The sequence below is a fragment of the Cnephaeus nilssonii genome, assembly GCF_951640355.1.
Source record: "Cnephaeus nilssonii genome assembly, chromosome: 14".
In the NCBI taxonomy this organism is placed as follows: domain Eukaryota; kingdom Metazoa; phylum Chordata; class Mammalia; order Chiroptera; family Vespertilionidae; genus Cnephaeus; species Cnephaeus nilssonii.
In genome coordinates, this window is record NC_137085.1 from 2,566,382 (window position 1) to 2,582,100 (window position 15,719).

The following is a 15,719-nucleotide window of genomic DNA, read 5'->3' on the forward strand; positions in this document are numbered from 1 at the left end:
GTGACCACGCACCAGGCTCCTGGTGCCGTCCCTGCCATCAGTCATGAGACCCAAGCCAAGCTGACCCCCACCCCTGGCGGCACCACCTCCACCTCCGGCTCTCGCTGGTGCCAACTCATGGAATGTCCCGCGCAGCCTGGCAGCAGTCACGGCAGGACCAGGGCTAGCTGCACCCAGAGCTGGCAGCCCAGCTCCTCGGGGCCTCCAGGGCTGTTCTGGCGACCGAGGCGGCACTGTGAGCCCTGGCTTGTCCTCTGGGGTCACACATGACCCTGCGTCACACATAGTCCAGGATCTCGGTCTCCATCTCGTTCTCACTCCCGTCCGACGGCTTGAAGTCCTCCTCCTCCTCTTCCTCCTCCTCCTCCTCCCCAGACTCGCCTGTCAGCTGCTCTTTCCTTCCGTCTCCGTCAGTCTTGGCCGGGCTGGAGAAGAGGGCTGGGCAGGAGACAGCGTGTCCTGAAGCAGGCTCCTGCCCCAGGCCCCAGGCCCCAGACCCCAGTCCCCAGACCAGGCCCCAGACCGGGCCCCTGGTCCCCAGAACCCCAGAACAGGCTCCTGGGCTCCAGCAGGAGCTGCTGTGGAGTGTGGGTGCCGGGACCTGGCACTCAGGCATGTCGGGGGACCGTGGAGCTGCATGCTTTGCCCACCACTCCCCAGAGGTGCCCGTGACCCCGGAGGGCACACACTTTGTAAGTGTCTGTGGTGAGAGGGCCCGCGGCCTGGAAGAGGCTGCCGAGGGGCTGGGTCCCAAACAAGGCTAAGCACCTGTGCTCCGTCAGCTCCGCGGGGCAGGGCAGGCTCTGGGACACCCGCACCCAAGCCTGGGAGAACCCTCTGGGAGGGGCCTCTTGCTTGCTCTGCCCCTCCCCCAGCCCAGCAGGTGCTCACTCCCCTCCTCGGGGACCCAGCTGCCAGGGCTACCTCCCCCCTCCCCCACCCCCCACCCCACAGGCCCCACAGGGTGACAGGACCTCCAGGAGGACAGACAGCCCGCACGCACACGGCGGGAAGGTGGGAGGGGGCGGCAGGTGTGAAGCGGTAACCGTGACGGCAGCGGGCAGCCTGGGTGCTGGCCCCTGGGCGCTGGCCCCTGGGCAGGTGCTGCCGCACAGGCCTCCCTCCCACTGCGCCAGAGACGAGACCGGCCGCGAGGGACCCCTGCCCCTTCCCCCGGCGCTCACCAGGCCTCCTGGCGCGGATGATCTGCCGGATCATGAGGGACATGGCGTTGCGCAGGTCGTCGCTGGTCTTGGGCAGGCACCACCCGTCCCGCTCGGTGCAGGTCTCCTCGGCCCCGTCGTTGCGGTGAATGATCTTCTGCAACCTGCGGGGGGCGGGGGGGGGCACGGAGTTCCAGGGCGGCTCCGGCTAACGGGCCAGTGCGCAGAGTGGCCGAGGGGCTGTGCTGGGAAAAGCAGCGCTGAGTGCCGAGGGCGAAGTGGGATGAGAGCATGAAGGACCGCTGGACCCTCAGAGGCACGGAGCGGTGTGCCCACCCCATGGGCTTGTGAGTTACAGCTTCCACCGCCTTCCCACTGGGTTTAATGGGCCACAGCTGCCCCCGGCGCCCCTCCCTGATTTCAAGGCATCACTATGAACAATCAGATTGAAGGTCTGGGTTCTGGTCGGTTCTGAAGGGCTGGGGGCCACATCACGAGCCCACACGTGGGCAGTGGAGGCGAGGCAGACTCCACAGGCAACACGTCCGCGGCCAGCCCAGCACCCTGCCTGGGACCCCGAGGTGTGGCCCACGGCGACCCAGACAGAGGGCTCTCCAGCAGCACCTGAGCCGCCGAGAGGGAGGCTGATGGAAATGAACCTCGCAGGGAGCTCTGTGGTGCCAGCAGGTTCGCAGCCCCGACCCCTGCCCACAGCCTCACGCGGGCTTCGCGACCCTCCAGTACGTACTCTTCCACGTTCAGGTCGCATAGCTGGTAGAACATCTGTCGGTACGGCGGCAAGGCGCCCTCCCGGAAGATGTAAACTGAGTCCTGGGCAAGAGGGGAGACAGGGGCACGTCAGGGGGAGCCTCCCCCTGGGGCGGGCAGTGTTGGAGACCCCACCCTGGGCCACAGGAGTTAGCTGGTCCCTGCAGCCAGGTGGGGCAGACAGGCCTGAGCCAGAGCAGGTGGGGAGAAAAGCCGCTCCGACGCCCTGGGAGGTTCTGGGAGGGGTGGACCCGGAGCTGAGAGCCTCCTGCCCGGCAGGCGGGCCCGGGCTGGCTCTGCCGTGCTTGCTGCAGTCTGCCCGCCCCCCGGGCTCCGGGCACCCACCTTGAGCTTGTACTTGTTGGAGGCCGATCTCTGCATGCCAGTTGCCCCGGATGGGCCCAGGCCCTGCTTCAGGTCTTGCATGGTGACAAGCTGGTTGGCTGCTAGGGACAACAGCGGTGCTTTGGAATATAGGGGTGCTACCCAGCCCCCTCCCCAGGGATTGCTGGAAGCACCCCTCACCCCCCCAAATACAGAGGCCACCGTCCTCAGCACCGGTGAGGCCCATCGCCCCAATTTGCAGAGCGAGCCGAAGCACTTACACGACTTTTTGACGGTGATGGGGAGGCTGTAGTTGTAGGTGCTGCGCTTGGCCTTCACGGGCATCTCGTTGGAGGTGTACCCTGCAGGTGAGGGGGGTGTCAGGTGCGGGTGGGCAGAGCCCCTTCTGGCACACGGCGCTGGCCTGGCACGACTGGCCCACCAGGGCTCACTGGGACAGTTCCTGAGATGGGCCTGGGGTGGCAGGAGCCACCACGTTCCAGTGCAGGGCCAGAGCTGGGGCTCTGGGAGCAGTGGCTCACTGTGGACACTGGCTGGACACCCGGCCTGCCCCCCCGGGAGCCACAGAAGCCCACGCAGACTAACGGGTGAACAAGTGGCTGTGGCTCAGTAATGAGGGTCAGCGTGGAGCCAAGCCCGAACTCGCACCCTCACGTCCACCTCACTTCAGCCCTCACCAGGGGTGGCCTGCTCCCCGCACCTGGACACGATTACCAGCGCGCACAGGAACAGGAACAGGAAGACGGGAGGAGAGGGAGGTGTGGTCATTCTTACCAGATTTCATTCCACAGCGGATCCGGAAATCAAGGACTTGGTAGATCTTGGCTTCCGGGTGCCTTCGGGGGTCGTACCCGAAGCGAATCCACAGGCTTCTCCAGGGACCTGTTATCTGGAGGCAGAGAAGGTGGGAGTGGGGAGGGGCCAAGGCCGAGCCCCGGCTTCGCAGATGCACAGGCCAGGGGCGGAGGGGGCGGAGGGCGGGGGGCTCCGAGGGGGGCAGTGCAACACCTCAAGATTTGAAGGACTGGGAGCCACATCAAGAGCCCACACGTGGCCGAAACCGGTTTGGCTCAGTGGATAGAGCGTCGGCCTGCGGACTGGAAGGTCCCAGGTTCGATTCCGGTCAAGGGCATGTACCTTGGTTGCGGGCACATCCCTAGTAGGGGGTGTGCAGGAGGCAGCTGGTCGATGTTTCTCTCTCATCGACATTTCTAGCTCTCTATCCCTCTCCCTTCCTCTCTGTAAAAAAATCAATAAAATATATTTAAAAAAAAAAAAAAAAGAGCCCACACGTGGGCAGTGGAGGCGAGGCAGACGTGGCTCTGCAGCCCCCCAGCTCTGCCACGTGCGGCTGTCCGCTCAACAGGTCACTTGGTCTACCCAAGCCTCAGCCTTCCTGTCAGGTGGGGTGACATGAGCCCTCATAGATGTTGTGAGGATAAAAGAGATAAGACCTGGGGCCTGGGCCACGGTGCCGGCCACAGGAAGTGCTCGGTGAACGCGTCACTGTCCTCCTGAGGCTGCGTGTCCAGAAAGCCCACATGGAAGACAGACGGCGACTCTAAGTCTGGGTCCGAGCCCAGGTACCCACCCGTCACCACCCTGCATGGAGCCCTCGGCATGCAGGGTCCCTTCCCCCAGCACCTGTGGGAGCCGCAGTAATGACACCCCATCTCCATCCTCCTGCACTGAGTCCAAGGGGGAGATCCCCACCAAACCCCACTCAGCCCAGGGAGGAGGAGCTGGGGCCTGAGGCGCTGTGTCAGGGGCCGGCTCTGCAGCCAGACAGGCGGGGGCCGGTGGCTCTGCCGCTCGCCGGCTGTGGAACCGCGACACCTGTCCGCGCTCTGCGCCAGGCTCCTCCTCAGCGGGGAGCTGCCCCCCGGGGGAAGGCTGAGGTGCCCACACAGCACTCAACCAGATCACTTAAAGGTGTAGAGTCCCTTTGCGTAAAGTTACGAAATTACTCTTTAATCCTGAAATCACCCCAGGTGGCCGAGCGTGCTCTCGGGGGAGGGGCGGGACAGGCGGCCTGCTCGGGCTCTGAGGTCACCTCTGGGACCAGCACGGCCCTGGTGGGAACCAAGGCGGCGGCTGGGCTGACACTCACCATGTAATAGGCCATGAAGGGCAGCAGGACCTTGAGCTTGTCAGGGTGGACGCTGATCTTGGCTCTGACGGCGTTGCGTGACCAGATGGGACGGATGTCAAACAGCTGAGGGGGGCGGGGGCAAGGCAGAGGCTGAGATGAGCACAGCAGCCCGCCCGCTGGCCGACTCTGCAGGGCGGTCTGGCCCTGGAGGACCCTTCCCGAAAGGAGCCGGGGGAGGGCGGGCCGAGCCAGCAGGGACCAGGCTCCAGAGGCCGGGCACATCGCTCATCCCTCCGCTCAGAAGCAGGGCTGCACACGCAGCTCGTGCCGTGTGGCTGCTGGGCCAGGTCCTGAAAGGACGAGGGACACAGCCTCTGTCCTTACGCAGCTCACAGGGCAGCAGATGACCAAAGGAGCCGGAGCTCCGGACCCCGAGTTGGCACATCATGAAGGCCGAAGAGATGGCCTGGCCCAGCGAGGACTGAAGGCCAGTGTGGCTCAGCGTGGCAGCCCGGGCAGGAAGGGCCCTGAGCCAGTTAGGATCGGGCCGTGTCCAGAGGAGAATGAGGAGCCTGGGACAGTGCCCCTCCTTCCCTCCCCCCCATCCCCCTCCTCCCCCCGCGATTGCTAGAAACACAGCAAGGTGTCCACCGTCTCTTTAAGAAGCACTCCGTCCCCCAAGGACAGTGAACTGCAACCAGGGGCGCGCCTCCACCGGCAGGGAGGTGGCTTCACCGAGGACCTGCTGCCCACACCTGCAGGACACCAGGAGCAGACCCCAGCCCGAGTCCTCTCAGCACCGCAGCCAGAGGGCAAGGCGAAGGCTTCCGCCCAGGGAGGCGCGGCCCCCGACTGGCACGGGCAGGCTGTGTGCACCTGGCACGCTGCAAACCCACGACTGAAGGAGAGTTTCCAGGAACCGAAGGTCCACACGAGGTCACATCTGAACAATGCACCGACTGTTTGCGCCCAAAGGGACCCGTCAGAGAATTCTAAGAAGTGTTTCCACCTTGCCAGTCGGGCTTACGCTGGCATGGCTTTCAGACTGACATCTAGAGATGAGAACATCCCGTGTGCTAATGAACCAGTTAAAGAAGTGGGCACCGCCAACTGCCAAGAGCGAGGAGAGCCCGGCTGGGTCCCGGGTGGCCAGCGCAGGCGGGCGGAGCGGCGGGGCTCACCTTCCTCAGCTCCTCCTCCACCTTGCGGTCCATGGGGTTGGTGCAGATCCTCCTCCAGGTCTGCACTGCGGCCTCCAGCGGCTGCTCGGGCACCTCGTCCCCCTCGAAGTTGACGAAGATGGCGTTGTGGAGGCGCCGGGCCCTGCTCAGGCCGATTAGATTCTCGCCTGAGATGGGGGGGTTGTTGTAGCCTTCCCTGGGGGCAGAGAGGCCCATGAGAACCAGGCACAGGCCCGGCCAGACCAGGCAGGGAGCCCGCCAGGCCCGTGACGCCGGTGGCCTGTGCCTGTGCGCTTTTCCCTGGAACCCGGGTCAGGGAGAGGTTCTTAGCGCCCGAGACCCGTCTGTCCTCAGGCTGAGCACCGGGGAGTGGGCAGCGACCAGCGGCAGCTCAGAGAGGCTGGGTCCGCAGCTCTGAGCCGGGCACGACCGGAAGGTCCCGGAGGCTGAGTGTGGGGAGCTCCTGTCCCGAGGTGGTGGCCTCAGCCTCATGCCAGCACCCACCCGCCAGTCTAAACTAGGCGCCACCCAAATGCCCCTCAGGCAGGGATGGTGACAGAGTTGCCACGCAGCCACACGGGGCCTGCTGTCAGGCCTCAGCTCTGCTCACTGACTTTTCCAATTCACTCACTCAGCCCTCACACAGCCTGTGAGGAGGCAAGCACTTCCTTGAAGTAACGGAGCCCAGGGTGAGGAGCTGCCCGGAGGCCGCACCTGTGCCGAGCGAGAGCCCAGCCCGAGGTGGCCGGACAGCACCCAGGAAGGAACGGGTGTCACCTGTGCCACACAGCAGAGGCTTTTGAAAAGCGAGGGTCCTGACACCAGCCACAGAGCACACTCAGGCCAGGGGTCCCAGGAGCCCAGTGCCGCTACGTGAGGCGGGGAACCAGCAGCGTCCGACCTGCACTAAAGCAGGGGACAGTGTGAGGAGCCCCCCACGAGCCCACCCAGCTCCAACAGCTACCGTCACACGGTGGTTCCTGTCCTCGGCACCACCCCAAACTCACTGAGTTATTTCAGAGTGCACTTGAACGTACGCCTGGACGTCACACTTCATTCAGGTGACTATTACCTTTCCCAACGGTTTCCTTTTTACCTTAACTTTCTGTGAGTACATGCCACCTGCTTATTCATGGAGAACAATGACCTTCACACTGGGAAACAAAGTTGTAATCATCGGATCAAGTCTGTGCCTTTTTCAAAAACCGTGACTCCAGTAAAACCATCCTGCCAGAGCAACAGTGTCCTGGGTCAAAGACACCCCCTGAGACCACGGACCCCCACGAGGAAGTGGCCCGCTGCAGGGACAGGGCTCCCGCACCCACTCAGCCTCCTGGAGGAGGGACCTGCCAGGCCAGCCCCATCCTGTGTTCCCGGCACAGCAAGGCCGGCAGAGCGAACAACCGGTGGCAGCGCTGGGAGGAAAGGCAGGTGCTTCCCATGTGCTGGAAACCCATGAACCTGTGGCGCGGGCAGAGGGCCTGTGGGTCCAAGGGCAGCTGGCCCTCCTCCCGGGGACGCTGTGGGGACGCCGGGGCTCAGAGGACCCGACTGGGCCGGCTGTGGCCAACAGTTAATCTGGAAACGCTCTCATAACCGTATCTTTGAGCTCTTAGGTGAGAGGCACGGGGGAAACTCCGGCAGGTGGGACAGCTTGGCAAACAGGAAAAGAACATCTGGAATCATAATCGATTTGACCAACTGCTCACCAAAAAAGGTGACCTCATTTTGGGGTGACCCCTTAGTAGGGGGGTGTGCAGTTTCACACCTCAGGGTGCACACTTTTGGGGATGGGTCTTCAACTCCAAAGGTGACATCCCAATTCACTCTCCGTGGTGTGGGGGCAGCTCTAAGCACCGCCTCTGGGGGGTGGGGGTGGGGGTGGGGTGGGGGCGGCAGGGCCAGGGCCCAGCACCAGCTGCTCTGCCTGGAGGCGCTGGTCCATGGGCTTGAGCACAGCTGACAGCTGCGGCCAGCAGGGGGAGGTGACCCTCGGCTACCAAGTCAGCAGGCGCTCAAGTCCTCCAACTTTGGGAGCTTAACATGCTATGGACAACCCTTTAACGAGCATCACCACCTGGGGGCCATGTTTCCAGCTGTCTTTTTCCGTTTGTTTCTCTGTTTTTCCTGATCTTGCTCCCCCAGAGCTTCACCCACGGGTTGGTAAGGACTCGCAGAGGCCTCTCTCGGCCCGGGCTGCCCTAGCCACGGGGTTACCCCGGAGGGCAGGAGGCCAAATCGCTACCTCCACGGACCTCACACTGAAATTGAGACATTTAAAAAATTGTGCCCTTCTGTGTGTGATTAGAAAAAGGAAAGCATGCAAACACACAGACAGTGTGCAATGAGCAAGGCCGGGGGGGTCAGAAGTGGGGGCCCGGGGCTGCCATGTGGCCTGGACCACCCCGTTTGCAGAAACGTGCACAGCGCGTCTGAGAGCGGCGGCCACGCCATTCTTCTCCAATTGGGCCTTTGCAAACGCACGGGTTTCCTGTCTTTTCAATGCCATTCTGCCTTGGTTGCTACACGAAGGACACCCCACTCCGTCCTGTCACTGTGGCTGCTGGTCTCCAATAGAAAGCCATGGCACACCCAGACCAGCCTGCCCACAGCCCCGGGGGTCTCTCCCTCCTGCCGGTGTCCAATGGAAGCATTCATTTCCTTTACACGGACGCAGCGCTCTCACGGGGCCTCAGGGACACGCACGGCGGGGGGGCCGGGGCCTCTGTGACGGCCTAGGATGCGCATCACCTGGCGTTTCTAACACTCGGCGCCCGAGAAGCCACCGGAGTCAAGAGATGCCGTCCCTGTGCTCGGAGCCGTGTTCTCGCGAGCAGACGCGGCGGCCACGCGCCCGGTAAGCACGCGCCCGGCCACGAGAGCGAGGATGGCTCCGGGCGGTGGCACACAGCTGGGGTGCACTGGCTGGTTTGGAGGCGTGTGGCGCAGGGGGCGGGCATGGCAAGGATGAAAGATAAAGATGGCCAGGAGGTCACGGGCAGGGGTGGGACAGGGAGGCCAGCAGGGATGGAAGGTGCTGGCTCAGAAGGGACGCCCACAGGTGGAGCTTCACGACATGTGTCATTACTGGTGACAGCAAGGCCCGGGGGTGGCAATGACCCAGACTAAACCCAACGGCCACTTCTCGGCTGGAACCAAGCCCCGGAGCCAGGGTCTCTGTCCTGTCAGGGCCCTCCCTCCAGCTCACGAGCACCCGGCCACCGCTCACCCAGGGCCTTCTCTGCACCTGGCCCTATGCGGGAGCTTCCTGCGCCTCCGGCTCGGACCCTGACGCTGCGGGGCGGGCTCACCGATGCTGTGTCTCTGGGCGATAGAAGTAGTCCGCTGGGGTGTCCAGCCGGGAGAAGATGGGCGGGGGGATGTAGAGTGGCAGCTCCTGATGGAAGAAGTCCTCCTTCTCGGGCCTGACCATGAGCACCTTGTCGTACATGGACTTGTGCACGCCACCCGCTTCCGTGTGCACAGCCAAGTACTGGAAGTCGGACATTCCTGGAGAGAGAGGCAGGTAGGTAGCCGGCACCGCAGCCAGGGACCACTCTCCTGGCTGCACCTGCAGGCGGGGGCAGTGCCACGCACCAACGCCCAGGTCTTCTTGGGGAGGTGCCGAGCCAGCCGAGTGGTAGAGGCTGCCGGGCCTGGGTGGCAGGAGCTGAAACCACACGCTGCCGCACAGCTTCCATGCACTCAGCTCCGTGCCCTCCCCGTCACTTGGATAAATGGCGTTTGGGGTGGGGTGTACGTGGTGTGAGAATAAAGTCTGGGTCAGCGCTTCTCAGGAAGCAAGGTGCCCGTGACTGGCCTGGGGTCTGGCTAACGCAGAATCTGAGCTGGCGCATTTCTAACAAGTTGCAGGTGAGGCAGGGCCGCGGTGCAGGGCGCACCTGACTGGTGAGGTGCTGGCTCAGTGAGCGATGGGAATGAAATCAGAGGAAGCCTGTCCGCGCAAGGACAGCCCTCTTCGGTGGCCAGACAACTCACCAGCATGGCTGACAGTCACAATGCCCAGCCCCTGGGGGCCCAGGCCCAGGTCCTGCTTCAGTTTCTTTCCTCTTTTTTCTTTCTACCCCTCCAACCTCCTCAATCATTCCTCTCTTCGGATTCTGAGACCTGCAGCTGCAACTAGAGGTTTCACAGTGCCCCCAGGCGGTGGGCCGGCCCCTTAACAGGCACCATCTCCCTGAATCTTCACAAGGGGTTCAGGGACTCGGGGCCCCACTGTCCAGACAAGGAGACTGAGGCGGAGGGAAGCCCAGGGACCTGCATGAAAAACCCCACAAAGCTCAGGAAGGCACAATGCAGAAGTCCACGTCCGTTCTCACCCCCCCCCCCCCCCCCCGCCTTCCTGCCTCCTCACTGGGGCTCCGTGGGTAGCAGACTTGATTGAGGACCCCCCGGGAGACATCCAGTTGGCTAAGAGTACAAGAAACATGAGGTCCTAAGGGGCTGAGGTGATCTGGGAAGGCTTCCGAGGGGAGGCGGCAGCAGCAGCAGCAGCAGCAGTGAAGACGAAGCAGGTTCCACAACGGGGGGGGGGGGGGGGGGGGGCTGAGAACTGGAGGCCTGTGGGCCAGTCTTATGTGGCCCCCACAATAACTGAAAGTTAGGGCACCCCTCATGGACCTCCAGGTTCTCTAAGAGCCTGGCAAGGCCTGCAGGGAGCTGTGGGCTGGAGGGAAGAAGCCCTCACCTCCCGCCCCGCAGGCCTGTGCATTCCTGGCTCACGTCACTTGTGTGGCTGACCTACCAGGCTCCTGCAGGCAGTGGGGACACAGGCCCTGAGACCACCGAGTTCGGTAAAAGTGCACTGGTAGTTACCTTGAAATCTGTAAATGGTGGGGACGATGCCAAGGATATCCACGTCAAACGTGACCTGGGGGTGGGCCTCGGGCCCCGGCAGCCCCTCCGGCCGCTTGGTCTTCCTCCGGACCCGGAGCAGCAGGCTGCTGGTACTGAAGCGGTTGGCGCACACCGGGTGGCAGTAGGGGTCCTTGGGCCGGAAGTAGAGCTCCAGCCTCTTGGTGGGGTCTCCATAGATCTGTGCCGAGGCCAAGGGAGACGGATGAGGCCGTGGCCAGCTAAGCGGCCGGCAGGGGTGACCCCGGAGCTCGCGTTTCATTCAGAGCGCTTAGTTCCCCAAAGGCTCACTTGTCAGACCCAAGCACCGCAGAGGAAACGAGGGAGCCTCTTGCTCCCCAGCGGCTGTGAAGCTGGAGAGAATGACTGCCAGCTGAGCTGGGGTTCAGGGAAGGCCTCGAGAGACAGTTCAAGGTCTGGCGCGTGTAAAGCACTTAACACAGAGCCTGGCACAAGGAAGCACTCAAACCAGCTCCCCTATGTCCTGGGTGGCCTTGAACTACCTCGCTTTCCTTGTAAAATGCGGACAATGACAGTTCCCGCCCCGCAGGGTTCCAATGAGGACAGGATGTAAGTCAAGCTCCTAAGACGGTGCCTGGTACCGGAGAGTGAACTGTTACTACTTTAACCCTAACAACAGAACACTTGGCCCCCCACTCCCACCCCCCGCGTAGATCAGCGGCTCTTAATCTCCGGAGCCTCCCTTTTCCACTCCTGTGCCAAGAGGACGTGGCAGCCCAGCACACCCTGCGGGGCTGCGGGCGAGCTGCGTTCAGGGCAGGGGCGCCGAGGCCGTGGCTCATCCGAATATGGGGTGCAAAGGACACCCCCTTCCCTCTCTGGATCTCCCCGACAGTCCTCTCCCTCTGCTTCCAGGGAACAACGGTCCGTTCCTGGCGGCCTCCCTAGCAAAGCCCGCCCACTGCCCGCACCAGCGCCCGCCGAAAGCTCCGTTGCCAAGGAAACCACACTAGTCTCCCGCGACCCCGCCCCTCCGGCCGCGGTCCCACAGCTCCGTCCCGCCCCCGCGGTCCCGGGGCCTCCCCCTTCCGCACCCGAGAAACGCCTTCCTCGCCGCCCAGGGTCGACAGCATCTTGGACACGTTGCGCACCACGCCCGGGTACTCCACGCACACCATGCGCTGCTCGCGCCGCAGCTCCACGGGGATGGCGACCCCCGGCCCCGCGTCGGTCGCCCCCGCTGCCATCCCTGCGAGTCTGGCCCGGCCCGCGCGGTCCGTGCCTCCACGTGCGCCCAGAGGCCTCGCTTCGATGGTTCCGCGAAGGATTCGTTCCGGCCTCCCTCGCCGCTCGCGTCTCTCTAAATCCCTGGGCTCCAAGGCCTCGGGGAGCAAAGGTCCGAGGGAAGGCCCCGCGGCTTCGCGGTCAACTACCCCTCTGTCCTGGCCATTGTGTTTTTAAAAGAGAGTGGGTTTGCCCGAGGGGCGGGGCTAGGGCCTGTCTCTTCCACTTACCCACGGCGGACCCAGAGGCTGATAGGTCACCGCCCAGCTCGCTCTCGACTTCAGCCAATAAGAACCCAAAGACCGAGCCGAGCTCTTAGCCAATGAGCAGTCAGGCGGAAGCCTGGTTCCACCCCTTCTGCCAGCTCCATAGTTTTAGCCACTAAGGAAGCAGGACTAGGCCGAGTCCCCGCCCCTTCCTCGGTTCCACCCTATGACAGCTCGGGGCCAGCCGAGACATTCTTCCGGCGGAGCGGTTTCCTGGGGGCTGGGACCCCCGCTCCTGCCCCCACAGTCCGAGGACTGGTTTCCAGCTGCGCGAGGAGCCCGGGGAGTGGGTGGGAGGTGGGGTCGGCCTGGAAATGGCGAGCGCGGAGGAATTGGGCTTTGTTTTGTTTGTTTTCTTTACTTTTTTTTGGTTTGGTTTCCCCCCCCCCCTTTTTTTTTATTTAGAGGGAGTTGCGCTTTGCTCGTTTGGCGGATGCCGCCGTCAGACCTTCCTCTCTTAGTTCTTAAGCGCCGATGTGTGCGGGGTACTGCTCAGACCCTAACGGAAGCAATCAGCTGTGTGGGGGACCCTAGGACCATTCAAAGACGTTGTGGGTGAGAAAGGGGTTCAACGGAAAGTAACCTCATGGGGTGATCTGATCATAAAGGTCTAAATGGGCAGGTCATGGTGGTATTCACTCCCCAGGCATATAACTTCTTTAGTAAGAGGTTTGTCTTCGCCTTAAAGAAGTCCTTTCCGTTGTTTTTGTGCATCTAGGTTAATAACACCTTTGGAAACTAAGTGTAAGCACCTTCAGAGAGCACATTACCTTGTTACTTATCCTGGAATCCAATCCCGCTTACTTTCTCCCACCTTCATCCCTTAATTCCAAATGCATAAAAGAAACTGCGTATTGGTGATGGGGAGGAAAGGAAAAAAAAAGAAACTGCAAAACTGTTACCCTCCAGAGCATTTGAGATCTTGCTTCCTAGCAACTGTCAGTTTGGCTCAAATTTTATAAAAACTCTCTTACAGCCCGGCTGGCGTTGCTCAGTGGTTGAGCATCAACCTATGAACCAGGAGGTCAGGGTTAGATTCCTGGTCAGGGCACATGCCCATGTTGTGGGCTCAATCCCCAGTGGGGAGGGGTCAAGGCACATGCCCAGATTGTGGGCTCAATCCCCAGTGGGGAGGGGTCAGGGCACATGCCCAGGTTGTGGGCTCAATCCCCAGTGGGGAGGCGTCAGGGCACATGCCCAGGTTGTGGACTCCATCCCCAGTGGGGAGGCGTCAGGGCACATGCCCAGATTGTGGGCTCAATCCCCAGTGGGGAGGGGTCAGGGCACATGCCCATGTTGTGGGCTCAATCCCCAGTGGGGAGGGGTCAGGGCACATGCCCATGTTGTGGGCTCCATCCCCATGGGGGGGGCATGCAGGAGGCAGATGGTCAATGGTTCTCTCTCATCATTGATGTTTCTATCTCTCTATCCCTCTCTGAAGTCAATAAAAATATATATATATTTAAAAACTCTCTTACAATGAGCAAGTGTCAGAAAACAAAACTATAGGGAGCAGAGTGGGGGGAGATGAGTCACGGCAGGTGGGCGGACCCATGCACCTGCAGCCCAGGTGAAGCCATGGGGCCTGCGTTGCCGGTACTCGGAAGCCTGCTCCTTTCACTCCAAGGGCTCCTTTACGGGCGAAGAAATCTAGCTCAAGTTCATGAACATGTGTTCTCCTAGGGGCCTTATCGTTTTAGTTCGTCCTGTTTTTTTCATTGTTATGGTGGGATCAGTTTTACACAATTTCCTCGGTCCTAACTGAAAGGGTCTCTCTCATGTCTGTACCACCGCGAACGGGGCCCCTCTCATTTCCCCTCCCCCCATCCCCCTCCATCCCCCTCAGGTGAAAATGTTTCCAACAGACATTGTGATTACTTTTTCAATTTCTTTTGTCTTATTTAGAAATCTCTTGGTTATTGTCCAAAAGTTGGGGAATTTTAAAATTATCTTCCTGTTGTGGACTTCTAGCTTAATTCCACCCATACTCAGAGAACAGATTCTGTACGGTTTCAGACCTGCCCTTAAAGCTTTCGTGTGCAGTCTTGTTAAGTGTTCTAGGTACATCAGGAAACTGTATTCCGCAGGTGTCAGGTGCAATGCCCTTTACCCTTTCCCGGGTGTGCGCATGTGTGTGCCTGGCTCCCTCTATGGGAAATGTGTTAAAATTTCCCACTACGGTTGCCAGCTTGCCTATTTCTCTTCTTAGTTTTGTCAGTTTTGCTTTGCTTGTAATTGAGGTCCGTGTTACGTACATATCAATTTAGAAATGCTACATATCCCTGGTAAATGGCCCTCCAGTCCTCACAGAAGATTCCTCTTTATTGCGAGGAAAGTCTAAACTTGTGTGATTTTTCATATTGCTACAAGAGATTTGTTTTGGTTAAAGTTTTCACAACGTATGTCTTTTTCCATCTTTTCCCTTTCAGTCTTTCTGTGCCCTTGTATTTTAAGCCTGCCTCTTGTAAGCAGGATGTAGTTGTGTGTTTTCTAACCTCCTGTCTAATATCCTTTGTCTTTGAACTGGAGCATTTAATGGTTTTATATTTAATGTAAGGCCGATGTACAGGGTGGGGCAAAAGTAGGCTTACAGTTGTTCATATGGAAAATAATACAATAATAATAATAATACAAGAATAAAACTGTTTCATGTACTCACAACTGTGAACCTACTTTTGCCCCACCCTGTACTTAAGTCCAAACCTTTCGTATGACTATTCATCTTCTGTTCTCCCACCTCTCCTATTTCCCCTTTCTCCCCTTCCTCTTCCTCTTTTGTACTAATTACATTTTATTGCTTTATTTTCCTCTCACTGGTTACCCTCCGGATTATACTATGAATCCACAAGTGGCAGCTCAGAGACACTCCCCGCTGTGCCTTCCCTTTTCCCTGGGCCATCTATCGTGGCCATTACTCCGCATCCATTCACGCACGGCTTCCTCCTTCCTTCGGACAGACGGACAGACGCGCTCTGTCCCGGGCCTGACGGTCCGCCTGTGCGAGGGGCCCCTGGGTTGTTTCCAGCCTGCAGGCAGGGCAGCGAGAACCCTGTGGCGTGACCTTTCCCAGCCGGGTCAGGTATCTGGAAGGCTCTGTTGGGGCAGGTGTGTCTGATTATGTTAGACCGTCACTAACTGTCCCCCCACTGGGGCCGCGCCCGTTTGTAACCTGTCCCCGTGGCCGGGCTGCGTCCTGCCTGCGCACTAGCCCTAAACCCGGAGCTGTTTCTTCCCGACCCGCTGGGCAGCCCCCCACTCTCCCCACCCCACCCCCTGTCCCGGGTCTGGGGCTTCACCACCTGGCGCGGGGCCGGGGTGCCTCCCCCTCCCCAGAAGCCAGGGGGCGCTTCTCCCCCTCAAATGCAAAGCGGATCCCGCCCCTCAGACTCGCGTGGCTCCCCATTGCAGGAGGGAAACCCCAAACCCTTTAACAGATTCGGGGGGGTCCTGTTCCCCCACCCCCCAAATTCCAAATTCCTGACCTTGGGGTTCCGCTTCCTCTTCCCCCCCACCCCCCCGCCCCAGGCCTCGATGCCTTTGTCCCCATCCTCTTCATCTCGGGGTAACCTCTGAGAAAGGGTGTCGCACCCCCTGCCCCTTTGAAGAGGCCCCTCTCCGGGACCCCCCTCCTGATTGCTGATGGTGGCGGGTCTCTTTGGCCCGTTTGAGGCACCCTTCACAGACAGACGCCCAATGGGTGATGGCTAATGAGTGAACCTAGACCCGCACCCCAGCGACACGCGCTTCCGGCCCCCGCAGCCTCCTGCGGCCGCGGCCACCAGGG

The 15,719-nt window shown here is 61.0% G+C and overlaps 1 protein-coding gene across 3 annotated transcripts; it reads right to left on the minus strand.

Moving 5' to 3' along the window:
• GTF3C5 (general transcription factor IIIC subunit 5) lies at positions 1-11,849 on the minus strand. 3 transcript variants are annotated; one of them, XM_079789761.1, is made up of 11 exons: positions 11,480-11,614; positions 10,386-10,605; positions 8,779-9,059; positions 5,550-5,745; positions 4,387-4,491; positions 3,051-3,165; positions 2,537-2,617; positions 2,277-2,377; positions 1,912-1,994; positions 1,185-1,327; positions 1-438 (listed from the first exon to the last, which is right to left on the minus strand). In XM_079789761.1, the coding sequence occupies exons 2-11, from the start codon at positions 10,599-10,601 to the stop codon at positions 278-280; spliced, it is 1,482 nt and encodes a 493-aa protein (XP_079645887.1). In that variant the 5' UTR covers positions 10,602-10,605; positions 11,480-11,614; the 3' UTR covers positions 1-277. The 3 variants fall into 3 exon arrangements, with proteins under 3 accessions (XP_079645887.1, XP_079645885.1, XP_079645886.1); XM_079789759.1 differs by having other exon boundaries at positions 10-438; positions 8,861-9,059; positions 11,480-11,849; XM_079789760.1 differs by having other exon boundaries at positions 14-438; positions 2,277-2,374; positions 8,861-9,059; positions 11,480-11,849.
• Between the last annotated feature and the right edge of the window lie 3,870 nt (positions 11,850-15,719).

Excerpts from the sequence above, each read along its gene's own strand:
- GTF3C5 (XM_079789759.1), bottom strand. The coding sequence starts at position 11,632 with ATGGCAGCGGGGGCGACCGACGCGGGGCCGGGGGTCGCCATCCCCGTG. Across the intron at positions 4,492-5,549 it reads TGGAGGAGGAGCTGAGGAAG|CTGTTTGACATCCGTCCCAT; the intron begins GTGAGCCCCGCC and ends CGCCCCCCTCAG. Across the intron at positions 2,618-3,050 it reads CCGCTGTGGAATGAAATCTG|GGTACACCTCCAACGAGATG; the intron begins GTAAGAATGACC and ends CCTCACCTGCAG.